Source organism: Pongo pygmaeus, chromosome 11 (genome assembly GCF_028885625.2).
Source record: "Pongo pygmaeus isolate AG05252 chromosome 11, NHGRI_mPonPyg2-v2.0_pri, whole genome shotgun sequence".
Taxonomy (NCBI): domain Eukaryota; kingdom Metazoa; phylum Chordata; class Mammalia; order Primates; family Hominidae; genus Pongo; species Pongo pygmaeus.
This window is the reverse complement of record NC_072384.2, coordinates 99,361,299-99,376,809: the sequence shown is the minus strand read 5'-3', so window position 1 is coordinate 99,376,809 and position 15,511 is coordinate 99,361,299. Positions and strand designations below refer to the sequence as shown.

The 15,511-nt window shown below is 37.8% G+C and overlaps 1 protein-coding gene across 2 annotated transcripts in view; it reads left to right on the top strand.

Moving 5' to 3' along the window:
- The window catches only part of SATB2 (SATB homeobox 2), a 195,789-nt gene that overhangs the window by 130,525 nt on the left and 49,753 nt on the right, over positions 1-15,511 (top strand). For both annotated transcript variants that reach the window (XM_063647790.1, XM_054478699.2), the window contains 2 exons: positions 5,670-5,882; positions 10,636-10,791. In XM_063647790.1, coding sequence (XP_063503860.1) covers positions 5,670-5,882; positions 10,636-10,791 — 369 coding nt within the window. The remainder of the gene's footprint in view (positions 1-5,669; positions 5,883-10,635; positions 10,792-15,511) is intronic.

The following is a 15,511-nucleotide window of genomic DNA, read 5'->3' as shown; positions in this document are numbered from 1 at the left end:
TTTTTTTTTTTTTTTTTTTTTTTTGACATTTCAAGGGAAACGTGATAGGTTATCCAAGGGCAGGGTGGATGGTTGGCCCATATGAGTGCCAAGGCTCCTTCCACCCCTAGCCTTCTGTAATTTTAATCTGTAAAATGGGAGGATGTGATTTGTTTTAACTTTACTAATTGGTTATGACACTATTTGTTTAAAGCAATATATAATTATGAACTAAAATACATTTTCACTAACATGTTCTGAATCATATACCTTTAAAGAGATGTAACTTGATTTCTGAAGATGAGTGTCATCCCAGAATTAATAATTAAAATATAATATGAGGGGATAGGGCTTATTTTCTCTATCTAGGCCAAATATTTCTAAAGAAGTGCTCAGCGTATGATTTTACTTTTAGCATAGGAATCAGAAGTACATCTAAGCTGTCTTTGAGATTTACATGACATTTGAATGTTTATCTTTGTTCACATTGGAACCTAACACTTTCCTACTATATGCTTTCTATGATAAATGAATATTTTTTGGATCAAGTTACTTCAAAAGGTACATGTTTTAGTAAATAGATGAACATTGCAAGTTACCAGTTGTACCTCTCATTTCAACTGCCACAAACAGAAACAAAATTTCCAGAAAGGAAAACAGTCTCTAGCTAGCTTGAGGCTTTTTCCAAAGGGAAGTACTAGGGTTTGGCTGGGCCAGTTTACTCAGTACACACCTGGTGTATATCACTTTAAAAAATAAATTATGCCTCATTAAGTTACAATTAAATGGAATCGTGATCATTTGTTTTTCTGGAAGGAAGATGTTTTGCATATTGAAAGCCTAATTTGTTGCAGGTGACAAAAAGGCTGAACAGATTATCTAATATCACTTCATTTTGGGGGTTAATGTTTGCTGGTTAGCTTGTGTATACTCCAGTAGTTCAGAATCATACTAATGTAGACTCTTATTATATTTTTGCTTCAAAATATCTTCTACCACTTTATCAGTTTTTGCACTTTATTTTACAGCTTGTAAGGAAACAGAGGCTTGTCTTGGTATTCTGGAGTAGGCATGTGCTTTCTTTCTTCAAATGTTCTAATACTCCCCAGTTTCACAGGCTGCCCAATATTCATCGTAACTTTATATCCATGTACTATCTATATTTAAAATTCCAGCTAAGTTAAGTCTTACCTCTTCCAATTTTTTTTCCCTGAATCCTGCAGTTGATAATACTTTCTCCCTCCTTTGAGCCAAGGTGACACTAGTTCTGGCTTGCATTAATGATGCTTGGCATCTTTTACATTGTGCTGCTATAATACCTTCTCCTTCCCATCATATGGTAAACTCCTGGGAAGCAGAATTTGTCTCTGATTAAATCTCTTCATCCCTCTCAGAACTTTGTATTCAATCATAAATAAGAAATGAATTAATAGACTGATCTGTTTTTTTGAGACTAGGTATATTGAATTTGGGGGTTCCCTAGATAATCAATGGGAGATAATGGATTTAGGGGCTCCTGAGGTAATCCATGAGAGATATAGCCTAATCCTAGGGAGTTACCTGTGGTCTGAGAGCCGTAAAGAACAGATATCTGTTAAAATCTAGTCAGTAATGACTTTAACTGTTGCTGTCAGGAGTGGCATGTCAGGCTCAGCATTCCTAAAACCTGGCCCAGGTGTGAGTTCTCTTATTGCTCTCTTCCAGGGTTAAAGGCCCATCAAAGGTAATTTCTCACCTGTCCCAGACAAGATGTCAAAGGCTAGTGCAAAAACTTAGAAGCAGATTTTATAGAGCCAGTCATGATAACGTTTCCCAGACTCTTCTGAATATCAGCATGTATTGTACATGCTAACAATTTGGGACAAACTATATAAATTGTTAAGGAAGTATGGAAATCAAAAGCTCATTGACACAGAAAGTACAGACTCAGAATCTGTAAGGTCATTTAATTTGTTATAAAGAAATATTTTAAAATACTAGAAAAAAATAAGAGCATTAATTTTTCATTAAAAAATTAGCCCCAATTCTTTGTTTTGTGTGTAGAGGTAGCAAGCAGGCTAAATTATGAGCAAGCTAGATGGCATTATAATAAGTTATTGCTCATTTCGTACTTTGAATTGTTTTGCTTTTAATGAATATTTTGCCAAACTCATGTATTCTTTGGTGGTCCTGGAAATTATATGAAGCTTGCAAAATGTTAATTAGGCTATGGAAAAGGCCAGCTTCCTTCTGTTTCCACTGACTTGTAACCCAAGAATTATTTTGGAGGGTATCTCTCTACCTTGTGCAGATGTTCGTTCTGCTCCTTTTAGTCAACATGTTTCCTGGTCTTACATAATCTCGGCTAACACTGTGGAGGGAATTGTTTTAATGTGTCCCCGGAGAAGGTTCTGTTGCCTACGATGAGGAAAATACTTAATGATCACTTTACTCAATACTTGCAATATATTTTAATATGATTACTGATATGAAAGTTTAATAAGCTATATCCTGGTTAATTTATTAATTTCCCTCCATTTGCACATTCTCAATATTCATGACCTTTCTATTCATAAAAGTGCATCTTTTTTTCAGTGCCCAGGTGCCGTGCCACATTTTCTGTATCCCAGGCTGCATAATGGGAATGTCCAAGTGACACCTCCAGCTTGGCTGGTTGATAATTAAAATGCCAGATGACATAGTGGCAAGGGCTTTAGAAATATTTATGTGAGATAAATTATTAATTTATGTTCTATTCAAGACAGTTTCAATATGATAAACATTTACTTATCTTGATAATTAGGTGGGGTGATTTGTGGTGTATGATAGTTATGCTGTCTATTTTCTTCTGATTTTTTTCTCCTCTGATGATTTTCAACTAACGAAATAGACTCACTTTCCATTTATAAGCATGCAGAATTTGGACTACATTTTTTAAATATCCCAATTTAAACAGTTAAAAGCACATAAATGACTCAAATGAAAAAGACTCAACAAAACAACTAAAACTCTTCTTGTGCCCACCAGTGAGCCACTTGTTATTGAAAATGTCTGAGGTGAAAAGAATCTGCTTTGGGACCATAGCATCACAGATGAGAGTTTTAGTAAATAATTTAAAACAGTGTTCTGATTCTCTGGGGGTAATATGTGGAGGTGACACTGGCTACCTTGTTGGTTTGAGACTTTATCTTCAATTAGGCAAATGAAACAGAGGAAACAGTATATTCCACCACCCTTTAAAAATACAAATATTGTGTCTCTTTCACCTCAGAAATGGATGAGCAGTCATTCTCAAGGATACTTCATATTAATTTTCCTTGGAGATGGATTAATTTCCCTGTAAGGTTTTCCAGTATGTAAAAAATGTAGGAGAAGAAGCTATACAGTTTCAAAATGGAAAGAAACAAGAAACAAAACACTCTGTGTTTTTAAATTTTTTTTATTGATTAAGAATGAACAAACATAATTTTGAGCCATGGTCCATTAGAACAGTAGTTTTGTTATGTCACTATTTCGTATCCAAAACCTTTCCCATAATAAACTCCACAACTTAAAATAATTTCACAGGGGAAGAATAGGTTTATAAACTTTGCCTTTGAGATCTCTTGAGTATAATCATAATAACTAAAAGAATTTATCCGTGTTGACCCTAAAACTCCTTCAAGTTTTAGTAATTTGAAATTTATTGAAATACCAAATTTATGAGAGTGAAAGGGAGAGGAAGGAGGGAGAGAGAGGAAAAAGACCAACACATCCTTTATATGCAGAATTTATCATTAAAGAAAACTCAAAAAATATCAACCTTAGTGTTTTTTTACTGGTATTGAAAGTTGAAATCCACTTTTCTCTTGCTTCTCTGCATATTCATTTGAAGATTTTTGTCTTCAAAACAAATTCATTATGAATATTTCAGGTTGCTTAGTGCAAGTGGAAAGTAGGATAGCTTTAGGCAGAACTGACTTTTAATTTCAGAGAGTCGATACCTAGATTGTATCACATTTTCTGGAAGATAAGTGTCTCACTCGTTGCTTCTAAAAGCATGACAAGAAATCTGGATTGTTTTAAGAATCATGTACCCGTCGGTTATTTTTACATACACATCCTACTTTGTCCCCTTCTTGGGCATGCATGCATGCACACACACGCAGACACAGACGCACACATGAGACACTGTAGCTTTTCTACCAAGTATTACTTAGAATTTCTCTAATCAAAGTAACATGACACCCAAATTGTGAAACTGTCAGATGACATAGTACTTGTAAGTTCCTTGTAGTAAAATTGACTATGTGATGTTCTGAGTGGTGATTGCTTCCTTGGAGTGCTATGTGATACACTTCCTATAACTGCATTTGCTTCACTATGTTATAATGCATTGCTTTATTTTAAAACATTGCCTACCTTTCCCTGAAGATTTTTGGACAACTAGAGATAGCATATTCCTCTTACTTCCATTGCCTTTTCATATTTAAGCCACATATTAGAAATCTGATAGTGTTTCCTTTGCATTAATTTTCACCTGAGTGGAAACGTCTTTCTTTGGCATCTGTTCTACTTTACTACAGTTAAATAAGTGACTTTTCATGATTTGAGTTGCCCCATCTGTTCTAAGATATGGGATTAACATCTCAGCTCTTCCCAGGGGGATAATCCTAAACCCCGTTCTCATACTGCTCTGAGAAGCAATATATTAGCTGGGAATATAAAGTGATGTCTCTGTGTGATAATCCAACAAGGGTGCAGAATGGAAATAGATCTGCATCTACCCCCAGTACGACAATGTCCCACCTTAGATCTCCAGCCCTTTTCTGGAGTCCATACTACTTTTCTCTAGACTTGGCAGCATTTTCCTTTTCTTTGTGAATTCTCTGTCGTCAGAGCACATGAAAACACTAATTTCCTATTTAAATCTTTCTATTTGGGTGAGTCACACATTCAGAAAGTATCTGGGCCTATCATGGCATTCCATGCACACTGTTGTTACAGTGTGCTCAGCCCCTCGCCAGAGGTGACTTCATTTTCATTGCTTTAATGGTGAGATTAGGGTTTCCCTCATGAAGACATCTCATAAAAGATTTGGGTGCCCTTTGTACATATTTAAGGATAACTATTGTGTGTATAGATTGGGAAATTATCAGAGGGTTAACACAATTTAGCCATTTGCTTTGCGTCTTTTTTTTTTTTTTTTTTTTTTTGCATAAGAAATATCTCTATTGAAAACAGTGGCCGGTCATACAGAAATTCAGCCAATTTTTTTTTAAATTGATGTAAATCTACCATGCTGTTTAAATGTCGAAACTAAATTTACCAAACTTGGCAGATTTGTAAAGCTAAGCAGGACTGCCAAGTGTTCCCAGTTTCAAGCAGAGAGAGTTCTAACAGTTCCTGAAATACTTGTAGGAGGCACCTGGTGGTAATTGCAGTTTCACAATTCTTCCCGAGTGCCTACCTTGCTAGCTGGCATGTCTGTACACTGATGATTATTACAGTGATGATAAAGTGTCAGAATAGAACAGTCCTAAAATAATGCGTATCCCCCAGAAGGCAAGCACATTGCCTTCATATGGGAGAACCCTAAGGAATTAGTGTGAGGTTCTTGACATCACAGCGAGCTGGTTAAACCAAACAAAGGAGGAGAGGTGTGGAAGACAGAAACCACACACATATACCTGCAAATGTGACTTGGTCTGTTTTTTCCCCCATTTAATCAGGGATTGTTGTCTGAGATTCTGCGTAAGGAAGAAGACCCTCGGACAGCCTCTCAGTCTCTTCTAGTAAACCTGAGGGCCATGCAGAATTTCCTCAATCTGCCAGAAGTGGAGCGAGATCGCATCTACCAGGATGAGAGGGAACGGAGTATGAATCCCAATGTGAGCATGGTCTCCTCGGCCTCCAGCAGTCCCAGCTCCTCCCGAACCCCTCAGGTGAGAAACTTGCTTTCCGTATTTTTCACTCTTTGTCTTGGAAACATCTTGCCTTCACTAGTTACTGTGTTTTCCCTCAAACACTGAGAGACATAATTCAAGGATTTCTTTCCTTTTTTTCTTTTCTTATTTTATTTTATTTCTATTTTTTTTGAGATGGAGTCTCACTTTGTCACACAGGCTGGAGTGTAGTAGCATGATCTCAGCTCACTGCAGCCTCCGCCTCCTGGGTTCAAGGAATTCTCCTGTCACAGCCTCCCAAGTAGCTGGCATTAGAGGCACCAACCACCATGCCCGGCTAATTTTTGTATTTTTAGTAGAGATAGGGTTTCACCATGTTGGCCAGGCTCTTCTCGAACTCCTGACCTCAGGTGATCCACTTGCCTTGGTCTCCCAAAGTGCTGGGATTACAGGCGTGAGCCACCGTGCATGGCCAATTCTATGATTTCTTAATCCGCTGAACATGTTGGTCAGAGGATGTGAACTTCTGACCATATATGATCCCATACTATATTTCTGTCCCTTTAGGAAGTCCCATTCTTCCATACGTGGTAGGTGAGGGGTAGGAAGGTAGGAGTGGGCATAGGGGCAGGCTCTAGGATGTTTATACATAGCTGCTCAGTTGCCAAAGAAGGAGTTAGGGCATTTGTGTTGAAGCTGAGTTTGCATAGCAAGCGCACTGCTTTCCCTTAAATTGTATGTTTATTTGGTTGGACTGGATGGGGTAGAGGTGGCTGAGGGCAGGGGGCGGAGGGTAGTTTCAGCTCTGTTTTATGTAATCTGAAAAAGACAAAATGGAGGAACACTTGCAGTGGAAGCATGCATATGCAGTGTCTAGATCAGAATGACTGAGATGTCACTCAATGATCCTTTAGAAAATGATGATGGAAAGGTAGGCCTTAATTATTTTCCATCCTAGGATGATCTCCCCACAGAATTTGGTGACTTCCATTCTTCCTCTCCACACACTTGAAAAGTATTCTTTTCTTAGGCCCTCATGCAAGTGTATACATCTAGTAATGTGTGCTTCAAAGCTCCTAACTCAAGGGTCAAGGTCTCAAGGCAGTCAGGGGTCATTTCTAGTTCACATCCAAGCCCACTCATTTCTGGCCTATCCCCTATTTCCCCTAAACTTTTACTACTCGATAGATTTATGATAAGACCAGTCCATTCACTGTTGCTAATATAGTTGCAGGTTCTGTCTGAGTGCTAATTCTCAAAACCAATATTTAATGGGTATAAATTTTTTTTGTTTGTTTTTGAGAAGGAGTCTCACTTTGTTGCCCAGGCTGGATTGCAGTGGTGTGATCATGGTTTACTGCAACCTCTGCTTCTCAGGTTCAAGTGATTCTCCTGCCTCGGCCTCCCGAGTAGCTGGGATTACAGGCACATGCCACCACACCAGGGTAATTTTTTGTATTTTTAGTAGAGGTGGGGTTTCACCATGTTGGCCATGCTGGTCTCGAACTCCTGACCTCAAGTAATCCGCCCACTTTGGCCTTGCAAAGTGCTGGGATTACAGGCATGAGCCACCGTGCCCGACCTAATGGATATACATTTATACAAATCTGAAAAATGGGCGGTTCAAAACCAAAGGTTGTTTTGCTTAGATATTATAGCTTTGGTTTTGCGTTTTCTGATAAATTCTAAGGAACTGATTAAGCATAGAAGCAGAATTGTATTCTAGTAGAAATATTTGAGCTTTTTCAAGTATATCCATTTTTTCACACATTTTAACTCTTTTTATATTTTTGTACTCTGCAATAAACTTTTAATTGAAGATTACTTTCTATCATGCACTGCCAAATTGTGTTACTTACACTTCAGTCTTTAGTGAATTATGAGTTTTAGTTACTGTTTGAACCAAAAATAAGTCTCTTGACTGCTTACTTTGGATAAGTATAACCAAGCATTTTTATTTATTTAAAAAAAAATCTGGGGACATACATACTGAGCTAGTAAGTTGGGCAAGTTGTTAATGTGCACTAATATTTACTTCTGCTAAATTCATCAATATTTTTGCCACTTTTGGAGCCCATTAAACCATTATAGAAGAGCCCAGCCATACTTCATGGCCATTTGACAAGGCAGCTCTTCTTAGAAAGTTACTTCTGCTTGTTAGAAATTAACACAGGTCTGTGTGTTTGTTTTCAGCTCTTTTGTACTATTTTCCTAACAAGATTATATATCGTAGGTACCTTTTCAAAGACCTAATAGCTTTCAGTGCCAGACCGACTTACAAGGCCACACAGTTAGGGTCAGTATTTTGCCTATTTTGACCAGAATGCCATCTAGAAAATTCATAAAGATGCCCTTTAGGGATAGGTGTAGCAGGGAAATCTCTTATTTAATTTCACAATTTTGATATGTTTGAAAATAAATATTTAAACATGTTTTTGAGAATACAGTCATGGCATTCATTGCATTTGTACATTCTCTAGAACTGTCTTCTTTTTCTCTTGGGTAAAGATTGAGAAAGGAGAGTTTATTAAAGTCTTTTAAAACATTTCATGATTACTGACTTAAAATTCTTTACAGGCATATCTCAACAGTAAAGATCATAGTACAGTACAGATTTTATTGTGAGAACAAGTATTAGAGGAGTACTCACTGACTCAGCCTTTTAGTTGGAGTTAGCAATTTAGTGCACACAGGCAGCTTGACATTGATGCAGGGAGATTATTTTCCAGACCCCATCTATACTTTATTAGTAGCTGAAAAACAAATTGAAGAAATTTGAAATTTGAAATTATACCTCCAGTCTCTTTTTATTTCTTCAGCTAGCCAGCATTCCATGGTGTACTTAATAATGACAAAACAATACTAAGATAGGAATGATCATTTGTTAAAACACTTACTGTGTATTAGGTATTGTGAACATTTTGCATGAATTCAGTTGTCACCATTTTATGGTATTATGCCCATTTTACAGATGAGGGAACTGGGGTTTAGATGGATTCAGTAACTTGTGTAAGGGCACATGGCTGAGGGGTTTTGTCTTAGCCCTCATGGTTCGAGAGAAGACTTGACCAGTCAGGTAGGATGAGATAGTCAGTGAGGCAAATTAAGAAAACTGAATTGAGAAAGGGCAGACATGCTATGCTAAAACGTTCTCTTAACAGGGAAAGCGCTGTGGGTTAACTAGAAATTTTGAGCAGAACAAAGAGTTTATTTTAAAAAATTACAGATAATTGAATTTTTAATGGGAAAGTCTCAACCTAGCAAGAAAATTCTTGCAACAGCACCTGGCATAAATTGGAGATTTTGGAGGCAGTGTGTAGTGCAGTGTCCTGAGCCCATGTTTTCGAGCCTGAAAGACTTGCATTCAGATCATGGTTCCTTCACTGGCTGCTGGGTGTCCTAGGTTAAGATCCTCCTTTATTTCAGTTTCGTCATCTGTAAGATGAAAATAATAATATCTAACTCATTGGAATCTTAAAAGAATTAAATGTGAAGACAAAAGTTAAAATGCTTTCTGGAGTACCTGGCCCATAAAAAGCACGCCATAAATTATAGTAATTATTGCTTTGTGGTAATTAGAAAATAGTATGAGAGAAGCAGGTAGAAGAAAAATGGCAGAAGTTACTGAGCACTGTTAGGAAGTAAAGCCTTTATGGAAACGTAGGGCCTTAAGTTCTGCTGCTAGACACCATTTGTCACAGAGTCCACACTGCCTGTTACATCTTTCTCTGGACCTGCATACTGCTGGATCCAGTAGAGAACAGCTCAGGGCATCCACACAGGGAAACTTGTGATTTGGAGATAACTCTGTTGGTTTGAGATTCTAGGGTGAATGGGGACAAAGAGAAAAAACCCAGGTTAGGCCAATTCGGCTGGTAGTGCACAAGGATCAAGGATGTCTTTTCCTGAAATCTTGCTGCCAGAGGTTCTAAGAAAATGTCTCAGCCCTCTTATTAGACACCAGCAATGCATTCTAGGGCTCACACCAAGTAAATGTTATGACTGTCTTTTGGATTAAGTAGATTTAGACATTTTAGGGTTATCCTAACCCCAAGAAGTACAGACATCTTCTGTATTGTCCTTCATTTGTCTCTAAAGCTGATGGGAAATCATTCAATTTAAAACGAGCACTGCAGAATACATAAAACCACAATATGAATTTAAGAAAATGAAAACGGCACATCAAAGGCGTTCTGAAGCCTAGTTTTATGAAATGAAATTTTGTTTCATTTCCACTGATTTCCTAGGTGAAATTAGGTGACTGTCTGGGTAGCATAATGATGATAATGATGGGAAACCATACATACTCGAATGACATACGTAAAGCTTTAATAAAAAATAAGAGAGACTCGGGAGTGCATTAAATTGAGTAATAATTTATTATTTAGAGACCTCTACCCATTTACTCATTTTTTTTTCTGGAAGAATTGGCTCTTCTTCCAAGGTGTGCCATTTTTAGAAAGAAAAGGTTAACTGTGTGTGTGTTCTGCATGTTTGTTTTGTAGTTAGATGGTTGCTTATAGTTTGGTGTCTAGGAGAGCCATCCTACCTGTGAACCTTCGTCTGGGATACTGTGAGAGAACAGGGTTGACAGGATTCTGCATGTCCTATAGGAATGAACTGCAATTATTTCCAATCACAATTAACCTGATTAGAATAATGGACAGGAAGTGTCCCTCTGTAGCTAATGCAGTTTGGCATCAGCTGACTGAAATCCTTTGATAATTTCTGCACAGATGGCTGGGCTGAATGCAGCACTTTTTAAATTATTATTTTCATGGTCTCTTGGTAGGCCAAAACCTCGACACCGACAACAGACCTCCCTATTAAGGTGGATGGCGCCAACATCAACATCACAGCTGCCATTTATGACGAGATCCAACAGGAGATGAAAAGGGCCAAGGTGTCTCAAGCCCTGTTTGCCAAAGTGGCTGCAAATAAAAGTCAGGTGAGTGGTTTTTAAAAGAGCAAAATCGAGGGCTGGAATTAGATCCTTCTCCTTCCTCCACCAATAAAAATACATCTGTTCCTATAATAATAATAACAATAATAACCCCCAAGAAACCTGTCATGTTCTGCCTTTTACTCGTTTGCTTTTATTCCCATTGGAGTTCGAAATAGAGATGAAGCCAAAACCTGATCTTTTTTCTTTTAAAGATTAAAAAAAATTAGCCTCGAATGAATTCACTCCTTATTCTAAACACTGCAATGTACCCTTTTGTTTCTCTCCCTTTATATGTATATATATGAACAAAACTTAGAATGTATATAACAGCACCTTATTCTAAACACTTATTCTATTATTCTAAACCCCTTATTCTCAACACTGCAATGTACCCTTTTGTTTCTCTCGCTTTATATATATATATGTGTGTGTGTGTGTGTGTGTGTATATATATATATATATATATGAACAAAACTTAGAATGTATATAACAGCACCTTTCTGAGACCAAGTTTTAGCCAAGTCTCATCACCTTTCCTGTTCCCACAAGGGGAATGTCCGACTCTGTTATAATAACCACTTTTCCCCAGCCCCAGAGACACTTTTTGAAGTCAGGTGTTTCTTTTATGTACAGAATACAGTTGTTTTTTTCAGGAGAAAACACACGTGGGGGAGTGCAGAGTAAGTGCTAAAATCTTTTAACAGAAAAACACAGAAGCTTATCCAGTGAAATTTTTCAGAGTTCTGGGATTGTGGAGAATGTAACGCTCTGGGGAAAAGAGCAGACAGATGCTTAGGTTTTTTATTTCTGAAAGCAGCAACAGTTGATGGGATCTACTGTCTGCTTCAATTCTTCATTTAAAGGGACAACTTTGGCCCAAACCTAGAATCCTAGGTTTGAGGTGCATGCTTACTTATTTATACCTAGGGCGAACACCTAATGCAGAGTGGAGGAGATAAAAGTTAGTTAAAGCATAATTTTGAGAGTCCTTTGATTCTGAGCTTGATTTCCTCTGTGTCCTTGTATGACAAATGTTTTCATCCCTACATATGTAAATAATCAAATGGTTGATCATCTCCCTAACAAATCTTCTGTTGTGTGCTATAAGAAAGGAAGTGACTGAGTATTGTATTTCTATTAAGCAAGAAGATTTTCAATAAAAATTAAGTTTTTAAAACTGAAAAAATTCAAACTGTAGTTAAATGTTATATTTAGATTAATTATAGAGTACAGGGTTAGCCTTTTTTACCTGCAGTTTTAACCTGATGTACGTTATTTTCAGATGTTGATAAAAGGAGGGGAGTAGAATATCAAAGAACTTGGAAAGGGATTAAAGTGTTTGTTTCCCTTTTCAATTTCAGTGTAGTAGTTTTTCCAGATTACTCTGACTTTCTCTCATCAATGAAATCAGTGAAATACAGTTTGCTAAGACATAATGTCCAACCATAGTATGAAATACATGAAAAGAAAATACCATAGAGCCTTCTTAAACTGTTAAATGCATAAAATCCCATGTACCACATGGCAAAATATAATGAGAGTTGGAGCTGTTAAACGAATAAAGCTGTTAAATGCATAATGCCACTTGGCAAAACTACTGTGCATTTAATGGTTTTCCACTGTGTAATAAAGGACATATGTGGTAAATGTGCAGTGAGTATAAAAGCTGCACAATTGATTTTGCAAACCTGCCCCTTAGTTGTGACTTGATGTAAATATCAAAGTTTCACACAGTCCTTCTTTTATAAGCAGCTTTCAAGAAAAACTGAAGACCACAGTCTGAGAACTTGATTCCAAATGCCTGTAATCTTCCTGTTGATTTAGCAGTATGGCTTTTGGAAATAGTGATGCCTCCAGCCTCCCAAAATAATTCAGGTAGCTGATTGAAAGCTGCTTTTGCTAATTGGCAGAAGTTTGCTCTCCAAATTTTTGATGTCTCCTGAAATCAGTAGCCCTGACTTCGTAGAATTTGGAGGAGAACATACTTCTGGGAATTAATATGCTGAAGGTAAGATTGAGCTTAAGTGAGGATAAGAGGCTTTGAGGTCGTTCCTTTTTCACTGGGACAATGATCTCATTTTCATTTATGAGTGGGGAACCTTACTGTAAATAGCTGACTAGATAGGCAATTCAGGCATTACGTTTATTATGTTTTTTTTTTAAAATGATACTGCCAAACAAAATGAATTTAATTGGTAGTTTCAAAGGCAATTTAACAAAAGATATTCACTCCATTTTATAAGTATCAGTATTCATTTGATAAAAAGTACATTTAGTGAAATCAATTGCATGATTTGGTATATGGCATATATATTTGGTGGCTATCCATAGGGTGTATCTATGTGTGTGTACATGTGTGTACGTGTGTGTGTATGTGTATATATACACACACATATGTATATATGTATGTGTGTATATATACATATATACATGTATGTGTATATATACATATATACGTGTATGTGTATATATACATATATACGTGTATGTGTATACATATATAAATCTATAAGGTGTATATATGAGACTGATATATATATCCATAAGGTGTATCTGTGTGTGTATATAGACATATATATGTCTATACGTAGACATGTAGGTACATACATATATGTCTATACATATATGTATATATGGATATACCTTATGGATATATATATCTTAGTCATATATATACACCTTATAGACTTATATATCTCTCTTAGTCATGACTAATCATAGGACTTAACCTCTCCAAGCTGCAGTGGGAGGTGGCCACACCCACTCCATTGTATTGTGAGGACTGAGAGGAACAAAGATTTTTCTCTTCCCTTGCATTTTCTTCCCTCCTTCTTTTATTTTTCTTTGGAGGGATCTTAAGTTCTTGCAGTGACTGAAGAGCCAAATGCAAGGGCTTTCCCTTCTCCTGAAGGTGAAATTAGGGAAACAATTAGGTACTCTTGTGAACTGGAGTTGCCTTGAATCCCTGAAGGCCAAGTTCAAATACACATAGCAACCTTCTCCTTCCATTTGAAATTTCTATGACCCCTCCATTAACAATCCTTGGTGTTAATTGCTGTAATCAGCTGTTAAGAATAATTTCTAACACTGCCCTGTGTGTTAGGGAAGCCTTGAATGGGGAATACGAAGAGGGAGGAAAGTTTTAGAGAGAGTAGGAATGGTGGGCCACGAGGGTCCTCGAGGGCTGTAAGTGTTTAGGTAGGAACCAGGCACAATGCAAGGAGAGGGGTTCAGAAAAGGAGATGAAAGGGTGGCAAACTGGTTCATTGTGAAAATCCATTACTGGGAAGTGTGTGTATATGTTTCCCTAGTGCACAGGTTACATGAGGATGCATTTGTAGGGTCCCAGACCACCTCCTGCAGCTCAGCTCTAGTCCCTTGGTGATTGCTAGGTCAGTCCATCATCCACTTCCATTAGGTATCTTCTATCAGGCCCTTGCCCCTTTCTTCATGGGAAAGGTGTCCAAGAAGGATAAGACCAGAGGGAAAGACATGTTTATGCACATTTCGCCTTGTACTTTTCCTTCATTTTCTATTTAGGACCAGTTTAGTGGTTTAAAATAATTTTCTGTGTGTGAATTCTGAGGATTACCATCCGTTTCTGTCTGCAGAATACTCAGGTCATGGAATAGAATGACAGTGGTAATTCTCTGTGAATTAGGAGTTACGGGTTCTTAGTAGAAGCCATAATGTAAAGGCATATGGAGCGTTTTTTGTGTAACTCCAGTCTGACCCTCACATACAAAGGGCCACCAGGGAGCGAACGCCCCACATTCAGTCTGCGTGGCCACAGGAATGCCTTGTTCCTCAAAAGCTTCTGCTAATCTTGCTGGCCCTCTTCTGCAGATTCTGTAGGGCCGCTTTCCCCCTTTCTTCCCAATTTTACCCAATCACCTGTGATCTGGGTTGTAGAAATCTAGAGGAGAGAAAACATAGTAACCTGTGGGCACATCTTCTGCGGTTCTCCGGGGATGGCTGTGTACTTTGGCAACACCCTCAGCCACATTTCTCTCCCTTGACATCAGTTACCCCATTTCTCAGACACTGATTGTTTTTTTCTTCTCATATCCTGCTATCTTCTCCGTTTTATGGGCTACGATAGGTTAGCTCATAGAATGCTAACGATCATCTGACTTTTTTTTTTTTCTTTGAGAGGAGAGTTAATCTTTATTATTTATTATTATTATTATTTGTATACCCAAAGATCCAACACTACATATGTGATTTTTTTTTCCTACTAGGTTTGGGTAAAAATAGAGTAGGGAGAGAAATGGAAAGGGGCTTATTTTTAATCTCTGTTTTCCCTTCCCTCCGTTAAAAAGATAAACCAACGAACAAAAACTTCAGAAGGGCTGTGGACTTGCTTTTTGTATCAGGAAGGTGGAGAGAAACTGATACACCCTGTTCTGTTCCATACAGACAAGGGGAAAAAGACGGCCTGGTTGTAAACCCCAGATGGTGATAATGAAAGGCGGCAGCCCCAGAGCCTGCTGGGATAAAAGAAAAAGGGTGATTTTGGAACCAACAGGGACCCAGGGGGGTCTCTGGTGAGATGATATTAGTAAGATGTCCTCATCTTTACAAAGGTTTAAAGACCTCTGTCAATCCTCCATGCTGCCTGTGCCCTTGCAGGCCCACTGGCTGCAGGAGCTGCCACTAAAGTCAGGAATGAGAGTTTTTCTTCCTACTGCACACTTTAGAATGGGAGGCATAATTGTGAACC